The sequence below is a fragment of the Stenella coeruleoalba genome (assembly GCF_951394435.1).
Source record: "Stenella coeruleoalba genome assembly, chromosome: 3".
In the NCBI taxonomy this organism is placed as follows: domain Eukaryota; kingdom Metazoa; phylum Chordata; class Mammalia; order Artiodactyla; family Delphinidae; genus Stenella; species Stenella coeruleoalba.
In genome coordinates this window covers 77,009,570-77,028,589 of record NC_137148.1, presented here as the reverse complement: position 1 = coordinate 77,028,589, position 19,020 = coordinate 77,009,570, and the positions used below count along the sequence as shown (strand labels likewise).

The following is a 19,020-nucleotide window of genomic DNA, read 5'->3' as shown; positions in this document are numbered from 1 at the left end:
CATTTCCCAAACTTATTTGAGGATAGAACCCCTTTTTAATATAAGGAAACTTTTCAACATGCTTTATATTGGTGGAAAAAAAGCAGACACTTCAGTTCTAGTCCTGTCTGAGGCTTTAATCACCATTTTTACTCATTCAGCAAGTACATATGGAGTGACTATGCCACACACTATTCAAGATGCTGGCAATACAGGGAACAAACCAGACAAAAGCCTCTGTCCTTCTAAGGATTATATTCTAGCCAGAAGAGAAAGACAACAAACAAAATCTGTAAGTAGTGCAGGTACTAAGTGTTTTAGACAAACATGGAGCCAGGGTCAGGAGGTCAGGAGTACAGGGGTTACAATTTTATATAGAGACGTAACCTTGAGCAAGTCACTTAACTTCTCTCTGTTTCAAATCTGTAAAATGAAGACATTCAGCTACATGATCTCAAAGGCCCTGCCAGCAGATCTGCTTTAAGAACCGAGAGTTGTCATGTCAAACTCTGTGGTATTGCTGGGTCATGAACATCCATTGAGCATTTGCAGTCACCTTAGTAGAAAAGGCTGGATATTAGAACTTATAGAATTGCTGTCAAATAAAAGCTTATGGAAGTTTAAATCATTTGTAATACCCACAAAAGAACAAAGTGTTTATATTAAATGAGGGAAAAAAAACCTTGATGGTCCTATTTTTTTTACATCTTTATTGGAGTATAATTGCTTTACAATGGTGTGTTAGTTTCTGCTTTATAACAAAATGAATCAGTTATACATATACATATGTTCCCATATCTCTTCCCTCTTGCGTCTCCCTCCCTCCCTCCCACCCTCTATCCTACCCCTCCAGGCGGTCACAAAGCACCGAGCTGATCTCCCTGTGCTATGCGGCTGCTTCCCACTAGCTATCTACCTTACATTTGGTAGTGTATATATGTCCATGCCTCTCTCTCACTTTGTCACAGCTTACCCTTCCCCCTCCCCATATCCTCAAGTCCATTCTCTAGTAGGTCTGTGTCTTTATTCCTGTCTTACCCCTAGGTTCTTCATGACATTTTTTTTCCTTAAATTCCATATGTATGTGTTAGCATACGGTATTTGTCTTTCTCTTTCTGACTTACTTCACTCTGTATGACAGACTCTAGGTCTATCCACCTCATTACAAATAGCTCAATTTCGTTTCTTTTTATGGCTGAGTAATATTCCATTGTATATATGTGCCACATCTTCTTTATCCATTCATCCGATGATGGACATTTAGGTTGTTTCCATCTCCTGGCTATTGTAAATAGAGCTGCAATGAACATTTTGGTACATGACTCTTTTTGAATTTTGGTTTTCTCAGGGTATATGCCCAGTAGTGGGATTGCTGGGTCATATGGTAGTTCTATTTGTAGTTTTTTAAGGAAACTCCATACTGTTCTCCATAGTGGCTGTACCAATTCACATTCCCACTAGCAGTGCAAGAGTGTTCCCTTTTCTCCACACCCTCTCCAGCATTTGTTGTTTCTAGATTTTTTGATGATGGCCATTCTGACCGGTGTGAGATGATATCTCATTGTAGTTTTGATTTGCATTTCTCTAATGATTAATGATGTTGAGCATTCTTTCATGTGTTTGTTGGCAGTCTGTATATTTTCTTTGGAGAAATGTCTATTTAGGTCTTCTGCCCATTTTTGGATTGGGTTGTTTGTTTTTTTGTTATTGAGCTGCATGAGCTGCTTGTAAATTTTGGAGATTAATCCTTTGTCAGTTGCAAATATTTTCTCCCATTCTGAGGGTTATCTTTTGGTCTTGTTTATGGATTCCTTTGCTGTGCAAAAGCTTTGAAGTTTCATTTGGTCCCATTTGTTTATTTTTGTTTTTATTTCCGTTTCTCTAGGAGGTGGGTCAAAAAGGATCTTGCTGTGATTTATGTCATAGAGTGTTCTGCCTATGTTTTCCTCTAAGAGTTTGATAGTTTCTGGCCTTACATTTAGGTCTTTAATCTATTTTGAGCTTATTTTTGTGTATGGTGTTAGGGAGTGATCTAATCTCATACTTTTACATGTACCTGTCCAGTTTTCCCAGCACCACTTATTGAAGAGGCTGTCCTTTCTCCACTGTACATTCCTGCCTCCTTTATCAAAGATAAGGTGACCATATGTGCATGGGTTTATCTCTGGGCTTTCTATCCTGTTCCATTGATCTATCTTTCTGTTTTTGTGCCAGTACCATACTGTCTTGATTACTGTAGCTTTGTAGTATAGTCTGAAGTCAGGGAGCCTGATTCCTCCAACTCCGTTTTTCGTTCTCAAGATTGCTTTGGCTATTTGGGGTCTTTTGTGTTTCCATACAAATTGTGAAATTTTTTGTTCTAGTTCTGTGAAAAATGCCAGTGGTAGTTTGATAGGGATTGCATTGAATCTGTAGATTGCTTTGGGTAGTAGAGTCATTTTCACAATGTTGATTCTTCCAATCCAAGAACATGGTGTATCTCTCCATCTATTTGTATCATCTTTAATTTCTTTCATCAGTGTCTTATAATTTTCTGCATACAGGTCTTTTGTCTCCTTCAGTAGGTTTATTCCTAGATATTTTATTCTTTTGTTGCAGTGGTAAATGGGAGTGTTTTCTTGATTTCACTTTCAGATTTTTCATCATTAGTGTATAGGAATGCCAGAGATTTCTGTGCATTAATTTTGTATCCTGCTACTTTACCAAATTCATTGATTAGCTCTAGTAGTTTTCTGGTAGCATCTTTAGGATTCTCTGTGCATAGTATCATGTCGTCTGCAAACAGTGACAGCTTTACTTCTTCTTTTCCGATTTGGATTCCTTTTCTTCTCTGATTGCTGTGGCTAAAACTTCCAAAACTATGTTGAATAAGAGTGGTGAGAGTGGGCAACCTTGTCTTGTTCCTGATCTTAGTGGAAATGCTTTCAGTTTTTCACCATTGAGGACGATGTTGGCTGTGGGTTTGTCATATATGGCCTTTATTATGTTGAGGAAAGTTCCCTCTATGCCTACTTTCTGCAGGGTTTTTATCATAAATGGGTGTTGAATTTTGTCGAAAGCTTTCTCTGCTTGATGGTCCTATTTTTAATCTAGTGTGTACCTCAGTCCAGTGGAGCAACCTCTGCAGTAAAAGTACCAGTGGCTTTTAAGCAGATGTTAGCATGCCTCTGTGAGAAATTTGCAGCAGTGTGCACACTGCACTTTTGTCCTATATCCTTACGTAAATAGGAGGTCTGTGACTTGATATTGAAATGACCTTTCAGGCAGGATCCCAGTGCCACATGCCTGAACTTGTGTCTCAGAATAATTAGAAGCTTTGACTTACACATCTTGGTATACAGTGTTTATGTTAATTATAAATGTCTGAAAGTTTCCTGAAACTTTGTCTTCGTAGCTTTTTATCAAAGACAGACTGGAGTTTGGGAGGAGGGTTGTGGATTGTGGTCCTAAGCCTTTGATTTTCAGGCTCTCATATTTGGAATGAAAATTAAAATCTACATTTCGAGTTGCCCAGAACATGGTAGTATATTTTTATATTTTTCATTGTGAATAGGAAACTGTTTAGAATCATAGTCTTTGATACTTTTAAAATAATATTTCATTCTTAAGATATTTAGCTAAAAGAATTTCCAGTAGACCATGGGTTGCTAAATATAAAGGTATTCCCACTGACTTATAGGAAAAGCTCAAAATATTATAATTAAAATTGAGAAGTTCCTATCGTACAAAGGGATGCTCCTCCACGATTGTTTCTAAATCAGACCTCAGAATTTCTTTTCCCATGGTGATTAGTCCTGTCTCCAGAAGCTGATCCTGTGCCCGCCAATAACAGTCATTTCATTTTAACTCCCTCTCTTCATATTCCATATTCAAAGGCCAGTTTATAAGAAAATGCTTCGTAACCATTCTGGAAGAAACGATTGACTCCTATTTCACTATCTAGACAAGCTGTGGAATAGGTTCCTGTATATTAGAGAGAGGAGCAATAAGTATCCACAAGTTCCTCTGAAAGTCTAGTCTCTGAAGTGGGGACTCTGATCCCACTTTAGCTCTGACCCTCAGCAGTCCTACAGGCTTTGGTCCACTCAGAGGTCCCCATAGTTTAGTTCTGAAGCCCCCACTCCTTCACCCCTCCTGCCTGCCCTAATTGTCATACACAACCTGCTCTTTCCATTAAGGCTTTGCCCAAGGAGCCAAACTGTTAGGCCAGCTATAAACGAGTACTTTTTGTACATACATTTCATTCTGAAGAGTATATTCAGATATTAATGCAAATAAAATTTGTATCTAATTTATACCATCTCCTTCAGGAAATTAGATATACTAAATCTATAGACCGTATAATTTAAGCTTTTGAAATTTTAAAGATATGAAGATTGCTAGGCAACATCTTGCTCTCAGATCTTTTACAGGAAAAGCCTGAGATTAGGTCAGGCTGTACCATCTGCATTGCTGTTGATCTGAAAACCACAGAGGAAAGGAGATGTAGAAACTTAGTTGTGGCAACTCAGAACTTCATGTTCTCATCATTCCTTAACCTCCAACCCCACCCCAGCTCCTCAGCTGGAGAAAAATACCATGATATGCATCAAGATTCACCTTTGGGTTCCATGATGAACATAATTTTCCCTGATGCCTGCTCCTGCCCCTATCTGCTCACTGCTCACGTACACACCACAGAGTGGGACAGTGGGTTGGAGAGACTTCTGAGAAGTCCTGCTGTCATTCTCCATGCTATTACCTCTTTTTTTCTTAAACGGGTACTTTTATTTCTTTAAAGATACCATTTCCCCCTCCACTTCTTCATTAATTTTCAGAAGTCAATAAAGTCAGAATTCCCTGACTTCTTTTCTACCTCTAGCTCTAATCCATAGTTTCTTAACTTGGGCCTTACTGACATCTTAGACTGGGTAACTCTTTGTTGTGGGACTGTCCTGTGTACTGTAAAGTGTTGGGCACTGTCTCTGGCCTCCAGTAGACGCCAGTAGCACCCTCCCACACCACATGTCCCCGGGGGGCAAAACTGCCCCTTGTTGAAAACTGCTGTTCTAATCTATGTGGGATACAAACTTTCAAACACTTCAGTGGGTATATAGCATGGGTTGTGTATTTTTTTTAATTTTGTTTCTGTATGATCTGATTCTTTCCTGTTCTGTTCATTATGATATTTTTTAAATGACTATAGCTTTTTTCTATTCAAGATTCTTTTAAAGAATAAGAATATGAAAGTATTCTATGCCCACCATCAGGCCAGACCCTAATGCTTTGAGTGGTGTGCACAGTAATTAATTCATACAAGGTATTTTTGTTATTAAATCCTCCAAATTTACACAAAGACATTCTGTGTGTGTGTGTTTAAAAATGAAAAAAATGTATAGGAAGATAATTTTTCACCTTTAGAAGTATAAATATTACTTAAGAGGAATCACAATTTAGATGATAAGAAAGGAAAAATCTACATTTAAATATTATAAAGGTTCGTTAAGAACTTTCCTGAATAAAATGCTCTGTTTAGTAGATGTCTGAGCTTAAGGACTCCAGTAATTAAGTTAAAAGTTTTCAGTGAAAGAATACCGAACATTTGTAGAATTTGAGTACAGACTCTAGTCACTCCTGCAAAATACAAAAAAACTATATGCTTCTACTCTTTTAAAATACAACTTAGAATCTCCCAAAACGGACAGTCTTTCATACTCTGATACGTAAAGTGCTCCTGCATTCCCAGACCTGAGCCGCACAGGAAGGAAGACCTTAGGCCTAAACTGAAGCCAGAGCCTGGCCTGGAGATGAGCCTACAACCACTGTGGAAAATCTCCCCAACCAGGTTCTGCAGATCTACAGGGACAGTTGAGGGGGAAGGTGAATGGAAGTTAAGTCAGTCATGGCTGAGGAAGGGATGTCATTCAAGTGTTCACACCTACATTACCTGTCTACCTCCTGTCCTAGACCTTAAGGAAGCTTTGGGCTACCGGGCACATCCCTTCTCTGACAGCAGAGCCCTGCTATTATTAGGAAAACAAAAGCAGACGTCAGTGAATGCTGTTACACCAGCCTGTGGACAGACTTGCTGTTCCCTTGCATCTCACACAAGCATTCCTTTGGCTCCTGCTCTGCTCCCTCTCTATAGGATTAAGAAGTAAAACGTTCCATTTCATTTCACCAGTGTGTGTTTGCTGACTAGGTGTTCAGTTTGCACGCCCAATAAGACAGCCTGATGAATACTTACAGAGTAAATTAAGACTTGTTCACAAAGTTCCAGCATTTTAGAACTAGGGGAAATTTGGGGAAATAAAAGAGTAACTTTAGGGCCCCCCAGAGATATAATTTATAGGGTGGATAATTAATGTAGAAGCTTGTTACTCTAGCAATTAGAACTAATTTAAAAAGGGAGTCAAAGATAGTTTAAATTCATGAGTGATGGAGGATCTATGGAGTATTATCTAATATTCAACATTTTTGGTGAAATTTAGGCTCTCGAACTCTACATGGGTCTTCTGAATGAATCTCCTTTGAAAAGATGTTTACCTTTGACTTCTTTCTTTTTTCTTCTCCTTGTTCGTTCATTCCTTCAACAAACATTTATTGCATGTCTACTATGTACCAGACACTGCAAATTGTCTCCCTTCTTAGCTTTCTTCACTCTTTTAGGGGGAGGGGTGTGGGATGGAGTTGGTGGCTTTAAATTATTTTCTGTAGATAAAACATTAGGAGTCTTTTTAGAGTGAGCAAATCAGAGTTGCAGGATGTCCTCAGGGCCAAGTAGAGTTCATACACGCTTATGCTTACTAGCATATTCATGAGTGATATATATGTGTGTATATATATATATCTGGCAGCCAGTTAGCTCTGAGTCTTAATCTTCCATTGATGTAAAGGGCAGATTTGGAGGAGACAAAAGAGAATTAGAAAACACTTTCTCCCTCCTTGCTTGTCTACTGAATTGCCAAGACCATGTATTTGGAGGCTGGAGAGCAGGAAGTCATATTTTACTTTCTTTCCAATGCATCCTATTCATAATTATCATCTAACACCATGGTGGCCCCTGTAGACCCAAGGGAAGAAAGGTCTTGGGAGCTGGGAAGAGTGGAGCAGTTGAAAGACAGAAGTTTCCAGCTCATTTATTCACAAATGTTTATTAAGCTCCTCCTATGTGCCAGGAAAATGTACCCAGTACAGGGGTTCAGTAATCGAGAGCAACCCTGTCCCTTCACTTCTGGGGCTTCCCATCTAGCAGAGAAACCAGACCTTGAGCAAGAGCATAGGAAACATCTGCCTGTTCCACAGTGTTGCCTGGGGCTCAGCCTTGGAGTGCCCTGCAGAATAATCTCTGTAGGCTGCTGACCTTGTTCTGTAAACATGAGGATGAGTACAAGAATCATAGGGCAGGGAGAAGCACCCAGCTGCGTTTTGGTGTGAATGTAATTATAGTAGTCACCTTATGCTGCTAGTTATTCTTCAAAAATATTGCTCCAAGAAGTAAGAATTAAAATGAAATGCGTATGTAATAAGACAGCAAAAGATTGGGATATGGACTCTATCTTGAGACCATCTAAATATCTAGAAGCTATTTAGCAGCGGGTCATGTAGCCAAAGGCAGAACCTGTGTATCTCAAAAGAGGAAGAGCTTTTTAGCGAGTTCACTAATAACTCTTCATGTGAACTGTAACCATTTTCTAGTTTGAAAAGAAGGGGGTTCTTCTTATAAACTAATTACTGAGCCGATATGATTACTGACACTTTAGGATAGAAAATGGAAATAAGAACGTGGTGAGTTAAAGCATGCTTGTCAGATTCCTTGAATGATTTGGTAATATAAATGCTATAAATTTAGATGCTCAAGAGGGCTTCGGTAAAAAATGAATGTCACTTGAAAAACATTTAAGTCAGTCATCAGATCATTCTATAGCAAATTTATAATTTGAAGTGTTTCTCTCTTTGTCCCCCTTTTAGCTTGTCAAAATCCCTAAAAATGATCCCCCCAACGAAGTGCATACCTTTAACTTCTATTTGTCAAATGTGGGTAAAGACAACCCTCAAGGCAGCTTTGACTGCATCCAGCAAACCTTCTCCAGGTAAGTGCGTTCCAAGGTATGCTGAAGGGAAAATGATTTTTCTTTGAGGGTTTTCTTTTTTAATTCTACAATAAAATACATGGTAGTCATTCCGTAAATATTTACTGACTTGAATGGTAGGGCTTATTTATTTATTTGAGAAATATTGAGCACATACTATGTGCTAGAAATTATATTTGTCACTGTAGGATACAATCACAAAAATTTTAAGATTTTTGCCCTTGAGGAATTTTTAAGGTATAGATTTTATACCTATAAAACATGGTTTATTTTGTTTATTTTAATTAAAGACAAGTTTGAGGGGTTTTTAAATTTTTATTCACTGAATATAAATAAGAGTGTTTATAGTATCCTCAGGACTCACACTCATAGATAAAGGAGGAAAATATACGTGTGTCTTATATATCCCCTTCCTCCTTCGCTGTGCAAGGCTTGTTTTAAGATAGGTTTTTAAAAATCTTTATTCTGCAGCAGAATGGAAACTAGAAATTAACCCCAGTATAGCAGTCATTTCTGATTTTCAGGGGAAAAAAGGAGGGAGGAAGACAAAAATACACACCCATAGCCCAGGGTACCCACTGGAACCCTTATCTACTTAGGTCCTCTGTAAACACTAAGCTACTTGTTACACTCTTCTTTGCTGTGGTTGTTTCTGATTAAAGAACGGCCCCTCATGGGAGTTTGTTCTGCCTGTGGATAAAGACAAGGCCTTAGAGCCCCCAACCTCCCGAGAAACACTGACATTGGCCGAAAGTTCCCCAAGGCCCCCAGGGCCATCCATCCCTATCTCTCCTCTGTGTCGTACTTGAAACTTTAAGTGTTTGCTGTGTGTGGGAGAAAGGAAGGGAAAGTTGTGTTCCAAGTAAGCAGGGAAGGCAGAGATACAAAATAAGACACTTCACTGAGAGAGGTCTAAATTTCTTCTCCCATTTAAGGCGACTAAATAACTTTTTGCTTTATCTTAATCTGCCATTTTCCCTGAGTATATGTTAATTTTGCTTTCTAAAAATTGCCTTCCCCCAAACTTACATTTTTTGGTATAAATTGCATGAGTTTTAGACTCTGTAGACTTTTCTGCACTGTCCACAGTGATAGCCACTGGCCACATGGGGCTATTTACATTTCAGTTGATAAAAATGAAATAAAATTTAGTTCTTCACTCATACTAACTACATATTATAGGCTAAATAACCACATGGCTAGTGGTTCTCATAGTGGACAGTACAAACACAGAACATTTTAAATTGCAGAAATTTCTGTGGGACAGCATTGTAATAGATCATAGAATCACCAAGTACAAGGGTCCTCGGTGATTGTGTGGTTCCACCCCTTCACTTCACAGGTTGCATAGCTGGTTGGTTAGTGACTGGGCTGAATGAGAACTGAGTTCTAACTCCTACTTCAGTGTTCTTTACATACCACAGGGCACACCGATTTCTAATAGTGCCATTACCTGTAACACTTGTCTTAAGAGAATTATTTTAGTACAGTGAGAACATTTTGACATCAAACTGAACTATGTCCCATTAGGAATTTCGTTAAGGAACTTAATTCCCTCTTCAAAATCAGGCCTATCATAGGTAATATGGTTTCTCCGTTACATCACAGATACCCTGTGTGTTTATTTCTACCTTGTTTGGAGAAAGATTTAAGGTCACTTTATAAAACTATACATGATGTGCCAACAGAAAAGAAACAATTATTGTGAGAACATTGTCATAAATACATTCGTATGATCCAAGTGTGGTATGAATATAAATTGAAATTTGCCATCATAAAAACAAAAGCACTCAGAGTTCCAGTTTTTATCCTGGCAAGAAAACCTTTTTATAATCTGGCTCCACCTTTTCTATTCAGTTTGATTTTTTATTTTCCATATATCTTGTCTCTCCTACAGTTGTGCAAGCTCCTTAAGGGCAGGGGCTTTCTTACACTCATTTTCCAGTCTTACAGTGTTGGCTGAGCTCCATAAATAGATGTTCAAAAAATATATATCAACTAGTCTCCTTTCTTATCTTTCTTTTTAAATCTCCTTGGGCCTCGCTTTTCTCATATGTAAGATGGTGGAAATCCCACACTCAAAAATTCCTTGAATCTGCCCATTCACAGGCCTAGTGAAAATACATAATACAGCTCTGTAAATAATGCATACTCAAGTATAGGAAACAGTGAGCTAGGCTAGAGAAGGACTGTAGGAACATTTATGCACATATGTCAAAGTATTTAAACTTTTAAGGTAACTAAGTTCAAAAGGGATGAGTGGAGAATTCTGGAGAGTACCTTCTTGCCCACAGGGTTTATAGCTGTATTTTGTTTTCATGTAAAGATCTGTTTCTTGACCTTGGATGGTGAAAACTGTATCTTCATTGTGATTGGCAATAGGTTCAGCTTATTCTCACTATGTAAATTACTTAGTAAATCATAAGGGGAGATGTTGAAATTCAAACTTCCTGCCACCAGACCTTCACACTGCAGACTTTTCTCTACTGCAGTCTTTTCTTCCTACTCATCCTCCCTCCCTACCCCTTCCTTTCTCTCCTTTCACTGGATTTTCAGCTCAAGTAGGCCTCATTAAAAAAGACAATAAAAACAAAAACCGGGCTTCCCTGGTGGCGCAGTGGTTGAGGGTCCACCTGCCAATGCAGGGGACACGGGTTCGTGCCCCGGTCCGGGAAGATCCCATGTGCCACGGAGCGGCTGGGCCCATGAGCCATGGCCCCTGAGCCTGTGCGTCCAGAGCCTGTGCTCCGCAACAGGAGAGGCCACAACAGTGAGAGGCCCGCATACCGCAAAAACAAAAACCAAAAAAAACCCAAACCCGCCTCCCTTATACTCACTTCTGGACCCGAAGTCTGGCTTCAGTCCCCGCCATTCCACTGAAATATGCTTCTCGAAGAGAGCCTTTACCTCCTTGCCCATGAACCCAGGGGATGCTTATTGGTTCCTTATTATTCTGGACTTGTTGCCAACATTTCACACTGTGGACCACTCTCTGATTCTTGAAGTATTCTATTCCCATGGCTTCCATGACACACTGCTCTTCTAATTTCCCTCTACCTCTTTGGTCTCCTGTGGTCTTTTTATCTTCCTATTGATTATTTTAAATATTAGTGTTATTCACAGTCCATTCCCTCCTGAGACTGCTCCTTACTTCTTCAAAGTCACCAACCAGGTCCAACACTGAATTCATTTTCTCTCTCCCATCCGTACTCCGGTGTCTCACATGGCAGCTCCACACACCTAGTAACTTGGGCACAGTCTTTAACGACCACCCACCCAACCCCCACCCCCGACCCCTGGCCATGGCTAATCTCTGACCAAATCCTGTCAATGCTGCCTCCTCACTATCTCTGGAATCTGTTTACTGTTCTGCATTCACACTGCCCTACCCTGGTTCAAGCCATTGCTTCTTGTCTGTAATCGTTCAGTAGCCTCTTAACTGGTCTGCTTTCACAAGAGTGCCCCCTTCCTTCTAATCTGTTCTTCATCCAGATTGATTTTTCTACGGAATAAATAAGACTATTTTCAGTCTCTGTTATTCTTGGGGAAAAGTCCAAAATTTATACTATGACCTCCAAAGCCCTGTGTGATGCACTTCTTATACCCTCTTTTCATCCTCACCTCTAATTGTTCTTGCCAGCTCCCTTTGGTCAAGCTGAAAACCTCCTCCTTGTTCCTCTGGGCCTGCACACATTGGTTATCCCTTTAGAACACTTTTGTCCTTCCCCCTTGTCTAGTTATCCCTCTAGATCAGCTCAATCACCACTTCCTCTAGGAAGCCTTTGCCTTGCCCACAAGTCCAGGTGAAGTACCTTCTTGGGGGTTCCCTGTTCCCTGTCACTTGTCACACTGCATCATAATTTCCAGTGTGCTCATCCTTGTCGCCCATTAGACAGAGAGCTCCTTGAAGGAGGGACCGCATCTGTCAGTCCTTGTCACAGCCCAGGTACCTCACACATTGCCAGGCACACAGTCTCTCTGCCCAATAAATATTTATGAGAAGAACGAACTGATTTTTTTAAAATAGCATTTGTACAGACAGTTATTAGCAACTTACAAAAATTTTATCAACCCTTATTTCTTAGCATCATAACAAAGCTACTTCCAATTAAGTTAAGAAATAGAATATCAGAGCTGTAGTGACATTTTCATTACTTCTACATTCTAGTCTGTTTTAAGGCCATAATAATTTCTTTTTAAAATACTAGCATAACTGTTACCATAATCCCCTAATATTAGCATAATACTTTGAATACAGAGCCGTCTTCCTGGCCAGTGTTAATATTCGTGATTGTGTAAATAAAAGGTTTCTTTTTTTAATATTTCTGCAAAAATCTCCTGTCCAGTATTTTTCAGTATTTGCTATATCAAAAGATCATCTTATAGAGATTTAACAATGGTAAATATAAAGTTACAATTTTTTAGGGTATTTGGGTGAATAGTAATAAATTAAACTATGATATTTGGCAGTACTTTAGCCTTAAACTTAATATTTTATTAAAAATAAAAGGCATTATTATGGTGGGTCTGTTTCATCTAGTCAGTTCTAAAGCATACATATTATGGTTCCATTAAAAGTAAACTTTTAACATTTCTCACATCAGTGGTAGATAATTCTTTTAAAAATGACAGTAGAACTACAGTGCCCATCAAAACTCTGGTCTTCATTCCAAGTACTGATTCTTTTTTTTTTTTTTTTTTTTTTTTCAACATTTCATGGATTTGGTCTCTGAGATCTCATTTCACCCATTCTATCCAGAATATGGAAAAAAAAATGTGATATCAAATGAAGAGGAGAAACTTAAAAATTTTTAAGTAAGCTTTACATTTTAAAATGACTAATATTAGTTATTTTGAATTGCAAAGTTATTATTAAAGCTGCTGGTTTTAGGATTATACAATTTCTGCTTGCCTTTATTATGCAAAATGTGGGACATATCTAACAAGGCACCATCTTACCTGACAGCTCTGGAGCATCCCAGCTCAATTGCCTGGGATTTATACAAGATAAAATTACAGTGTGTGCAACAAATGACTCGTATCAGATGACACGAGAAAGAATGACCCAGGCAGAGGAGGAATCCCGCAACCGAAGCACAAAAGTTATCAAACCTGGTGGACCATATGTAGGTTTGTATAGATACCTTTCTCCTTCTTGCTGATTGATTGGAATCATTCAAGATCACTCTAGGTAAATATTGGTAATATTACTTAATGAAAACACAGAAATTAGTTTTCAGAACACTTTGAAAAACATGGTCAAAAGTCATTTATTCTCTTCATACTGCTGATAAATTGAAGAGATTGAAAAGTTTTATTTCTTTCATAAATCCCAGATCCTCTACTGGCCATTTGTTATTACTTTACAATCCTGGGATCTGCTCAAGTTACTTTATTATGTGAGATTGTGATAGTGGTACTGTTGTGTTTTCTTTGTCACTGGATGATGTAATTTCAGTGGTGGACAGTATAGTTCTTATTTTGTACTTCTGGAGAGTTATTTTTATAGTAAAATCTATTAGTAGAACTTATGAGTTTTCTATTAGCAGAATTTCAAAGGATCTTTGCACAACAAGGAGTTTTTATTGCAAAAGTATTAAAACGTGCTTATAGCAAAGCATTAGGGTGATGCCTCTTTGGTACCTCAATTGTGATGTCATCTCAATTATGGATCCTCATCCTCATCTCTCCATTAATTAAGAACCTGCCCTACCCCCATCACCTTTATCATCAGCTCACTCAAATATCCATCAAATCGAGGGGAATTAAGACCAGACCCGCAAGTTGAGTCTCTCCTTTACGAGCAGTGACCCTGACAGTTTTAAAGAGTTAATTCACAGTGACTATTAACAGTAATAGAGTCACGCAGAGTGAGGATGAGCTCTATGAGGCCTCGGTCAGTTTAATAACACAAGTCACTGGATAGTAAATGATGAAAGGATATTAATTTGAAAATGTAAATGCTAACAAAAAGTCTCTTGAATAACCAGATCCCTTAATCAACATCTTTCCATGGTTTGGTATAATTCTACTTCTGTATTTTCCCATTGCTGACCCAGCTACAATACATTCAGCTTTGAGAAGCTCCACTAGTATCTTTAATAAGTATTTCTTTGGAACAGAGCCAGTGCTCCTGGGACTTGGTGCTTAGCTTAGATACATTTAGTTTGGTTTAACAACAATTCATGGCTTCCCCAGGTATCTGTACCCACGGGGCCCAGTTTCTGCCCAGTAACTTACTAGCAGTGAGATTTTTCATCTTCTCTTTCCTGCTGAATGAGGTAACAACTTCCAACCTCCTTTCTTTCTTTCTTTATTCTCATAGGTAACTTAATTAACTTTAGTAGGCTAAATCTCAAATTGTTTTAAAAATGTACAAGATCTGCTGCTCTTAAATTTAAGTGCACGCTATGAATTTGCCGTCCCTGTTGCTTTGAGAGTGTTTTTTAAGTCCAATACTACCAATTTATAAACAGTAAGACAAATTGGTATGTTTGAAAAAGGAATAGAAGACTCCAGCAATCAAAATGATTCTTTTTTCTTCCCAATATAACTATCTGAAAACCTTCACCTTGATTTACTCCAAAGCTTGAAAATTAGCAATGATCACCGTACTTTTCCATTGAAAGATCCTTGGGCGTCCCCTATGTCCATGTGTTTTTGTTTGTTTTGATAGGGTCGGTACAGTTCATTCCCAGCTTACACAAGAGACTTTTCAACACCCAGAATTACACAGGCCATACATGCCCTGATGGTATGGGAATTTTGGAACTTGCAGGGTTTCGTATAGGCACTACAGATAATTTATATACATTTTTTAGAGTGACCACATAGAATTTGAGGTTATCTAAATTTAAATCTGAACCAGATTACATCTATGCCATTTTAAGAAGAGCACACATATGTTCCCCCCCTGCAGAGCCCCACAGTGACCTCTGCCAGACAAGTGCTCTGTTTAACCTTCTCCTCTGTGCTGTGTCCTCTGTGCCCTGGGCTACTCACCATCACAGCAGTGTTCTTCTCTGGTCTTAAATCTTGTCATTAACCTCCTCAGCCCTTTATTCTCTAGGTCAAGTAACCCCAGCTCCTTTTAACTTTCCTTAATATGGCCTGTATCCCAAGCCTTTAATTATTTTTATTGCTCTCCTCTGGACTGCCTCCAGTTCTTCACCTCAGAATTCCAAACTGCACACACTACTCCTAAGAAAAGACTAATCAATTCTGAATACAGTAGAGCAAAAGACTAGTATCTGGATTGGCTTTTCTGGTGTTTCTTTTTGATTTTTTTACTCTTCCTTGTTATGGCATGTTTTGATCTTTTTCTTCTAACTGTATCCATTGCCAGGCCTTTACCATGTTTCTTTCCTTCCAGGCAGTTTGTATCCTCCTGCTTTTTTCAGTATCTCAAAACTCACCCATTTAGTTCTTTAAAACGCTAGTCAGTCACCCTTCAATACTAATATTACTCAGCACTTCCTGAGTGCTTGCGATGCACAAGGCACTGGTTAGCACTTCACATGTAGTTATTCATCTAAATCTCACAATCACCGCATGAGCTGGGTTATGACTGCCTCTCCATTTTACATATCAAGTTGTTGGTATCAGCAAATAGCAAATGATAAGAGTTTGGCCTCATTAACAAGTTATGTTTCTTTCATAAGACAACAGGAGATACCTCTTTAGTTCTTAATTGAATATATCATATAAAATGATACCAAAAGCTGACCTCTGCCAGCTTAGAAGCCTTGCAGAGCAAGGTTTCTTTTAATAGTGTCAGCCCGAGTAGAGGACAAATAGGAATAATGTTGGTCTCACTGTGGGGGGTATGGTGGCATCATCCAGTCCTCTGATAGTTGAATTAGGGCACAAGCCCAGTTTAAGGAAGGGAAGGCTGTGCTCTTAGGGGTCAGCTTGCCTAGGCAACCAGGAATGTGAGCTTCTGTGACCTTCTAGTGGGCTTGGGGTGAGGAATGGGGGAAGGCCTGTTTTGCCTGGAGAGGAGCACAGGAGAAGCTTTAACCTAGAAAACATTGTTATTATTTCTTCAGTAATATTTCCAGTTCTAGTTATGCCATTGATATCAATGATGAGCATTGTTGTGTTGTTATAATCCTTCCCCATTGTTTAAAAAAAAGAAAAAAGAAACTTATCACTTCTAGTTTACCAGTATCTTAAGTCTGCTCACTGACTCCTATCTAAATTCTGGAAATTTATTGAATTGTAAATTTTGGTTATTTTATATACCTAATATCTATTTAGGTATATAAAATAACCCAAACAACCTGATTTCTAGGATCCTTTTTCCAGTTTTCCCAACTTTTCCCCCCATCCTCCTTATTTTTGATGTTAGTACATGTTTGAGTGACCTTGGACAAATCAATTAACATCTGGAGACCTTAATTTTCTCAAATATTAAAATAAGGGGTTTGGGGCTTCCCCGGTGGCACAGTGGTTAAGAATCCACCTGCCAATGCAGGGGATACAGGTTCGAGCCCTGGTCCGGGAAGATCCCACATGCCGCGGAGCAACTAAGCCCGTGCGCCACAACTACTAAAGCCCGTGCACCTAGAGTCCTTGCTCCGCAACAAGAGAAGTCACCGCAATGAGAAGCCGGCACCACAACGAAGAGTAGCCCCCGGTCACCACAACTAGAGAAAGCCTGCCTGCAACAACGAAGCCCCAACGCAGCCATAAATAAATAAATAAATAAACTTATAAAAAAATAAAAAATAAATAAGGGGTTTTGCACTTAGATAACATCTAAGGTCCTTTGTAGTTCTAGCAGTCTATGACTTGTTTATATATGTTTTGATAGTAAACCTTTTGAAGAAGTGATCTCAAATGCTAAGTAGTGGAGATGGATTTCATTGCAGTGGATTATGTATTTAACCATGACAGAGTCACACCACTGTCAAGGTCCTGCCAGTGTTTTTAAAACCTTGGGTCAGTGTTGCCAGGGTTTTTAGTTAGGTTCCACAGAACAGAAAAACAACTGCAGAAGACGGTTGCCGTCCCTGCTCTCTTTCTGATTGTCTGTTTTAACACCTTCCTTTCAGATTGTTTACTCAGAGTCATTAGACGGAGGGCTAAGTACTTTTACCATCTCATATTAAATGGAGAAGCTAGCAGTGGACTCCTTGTTATGAAACAAAACGGTTCAGATGTAGTCCCAGATTACCCAACTCTGTCCGACCCGCTGCTGCTGTTTATATAAGGAGCCCAGGGAATTGATTAGCAGTTGGGTCTGGAAAGAGAATTAGGTTCTCCCACAGGCTTTATTAAAAGGACTTTTCTGAGGCAAATGTAAAAAATAAAAATAAAACCTTTCTTCTGCCCACTTTGAACCACATTTTCCTGCTCTTTTTTTGCTTTAGCATCTCAATTCTGTAACTGCTTAGAGTACTAATGTTTTCTTCATTTATAGCCTTTCTTACCTTAAATCAGAGGACTCCTTCCTGGTTGAATAGGCACAAATTGATGGGGAGGCAGGGAGCAAGTGATCTTTGTGCAAAACTCTGTGGCCCAGTGTGGCTGGATTCTTCTTTCATCATTTGAAAGAAATGGGTTACCCTACAACTTGCTGTTTAAAATGAGGTAAAGGTGAAGTGAGTGTTTTGTGGGTAGGAGATTCATGGACCAATGATAGCCTAGCATTAGGCCCCAGGTGAGACTCCAATGCTGTCACATCCCTGTCCAGATTCTAATTTCTTGTTAGCCATCATACTTTGACCCCTTTTAAGGGCAAAGTGAACCTCCCTTATTTGGTAGCCCTATGTCTACTTTGGGAGGGTGGGGTAAACTCAGGAGACCTAGGGGCTTTCCTGAGACTGTGGACCAGAGGTTGGTGAGACCTACAGAAGAGGTAGGGCAGCCTGCAACACAGTGATAGTCCTGTTTTTGTTTTTATTTGTATTTGCCTTCCTTGCTGGCCTGAATTCATTCTAAATGACCAGTCATGGTGTATGTGAGTTTAGTTAAAAACCATTCTCTGCTCATCCCGCTCCCTAGAGACGAGTGTGGGAGAGGGATCCATAGTCAGCTTGGTTTGGGGAAGTAGAAGTTAAACAGGTTTCAAGGGGGAGGGGAGTGTGGAATTGATAGCGTTTCCTAAACTTGTCTGACCTAACTCTATTCTTTCTTTCCAAAAATTCCTATTGAAATTTCAAGGAAGTAGTACTGTTTGCTAACACTATTGCAACTGAGAAGTGGTGGGTTGGAAGGTTTGCAATTGCCACTTTAGAAATTTCATTGTGTCTTCAGGCTCTGGCAGCCTGGTAATGTGCAAAAATACAGCACAGGCCACCTTGATTCTGCTCCTCTGCTGTCTGCTTGTTCACTTGCTGTCATTCACTTTGACACTTTGCTGGTCATTTCACTTTGCAAGTCATCAAAATCTAGGTCTGCTGATAGACAAAGCAGCCATAGCACTGCCTACAGGAAGCTTGCAGCCTAACATGAAGCAAGGGCAGACATTAGGCATTTGTTCATAAAACCTTTCCAACAAAGAAGTACAAGTAGGAAAACTTGGGTATTAATCGCAGAACCTTCCAAATGCTAAGTCAGCACTCTACTATTTGAGCTTATCCCATTGAAATCCTCAGTTTTCTCATCTGTGAAATAGGACCAAGGCCTACCTCATCAGGTTACTTTATGAGACTTTATATGTGTAAAGCTCTTAGCACGGTGTCCCTCCCCCATCCCATAATTGGTGCAAGGTAGATATTAGTTCCCTGCACATCTGACATTGATCTAACTATCTCTGAATTAAGAAAAATACAGAAAACAGATCTAAATCTATCTCCAAATCTCTAATTGTACCTTAATTTAATAGCTTTTCTTACCACTGGGCAGTGACCCTTTAATGTTGAGTTCCTTTGTTGTGCAGTATTTTGATCTGATATTTACAATTGGTTACGTCCAGATAGTAAAGAAATATAAGAGCCAGTGAGACCTTTCTTTCTCCTTTAGG

At 39.2% G+C, this 19,020-nt stretch overlaps 1 protein-coding gene across 2 annotated transcripts in view; it reads left to right on the top strand.

The window, feature by feature from the left end:
• Positions 1 to 19,020, top strand: part of ELL2 (elongation factor for RNA polymerase II 2) — a 73,756-nt gene that overhangs the window by 35,502 nt on the left and 19,234 nt on the right. The window contains exons 1-3 of one of the 2 annotated variants that reach the window (XM_079917671.1): positions 7,929 to 8,051; positions 12,811 to 12,866; positions 13,018 to 13,181. In XM_079917671.1, coding sequence (XP_079773797.1) covers positions 12,838 to 12,866; positions 13,018 to 13,181 — 193 coding nt within the window. In that variant the 5' untranslated portion in view covers positions 7,929 to 8,051; positions 12,811 to 12,837. Of the gene's footprint in view, positions 1 to 7,928; positions 8,052 to 12,810; positions 12,867 to 13,017; positions 13,182 to 19,020 lie in introns of those variants that run through there. The other variant, XM_079917670.1, reaches the window with a different exon arrangement.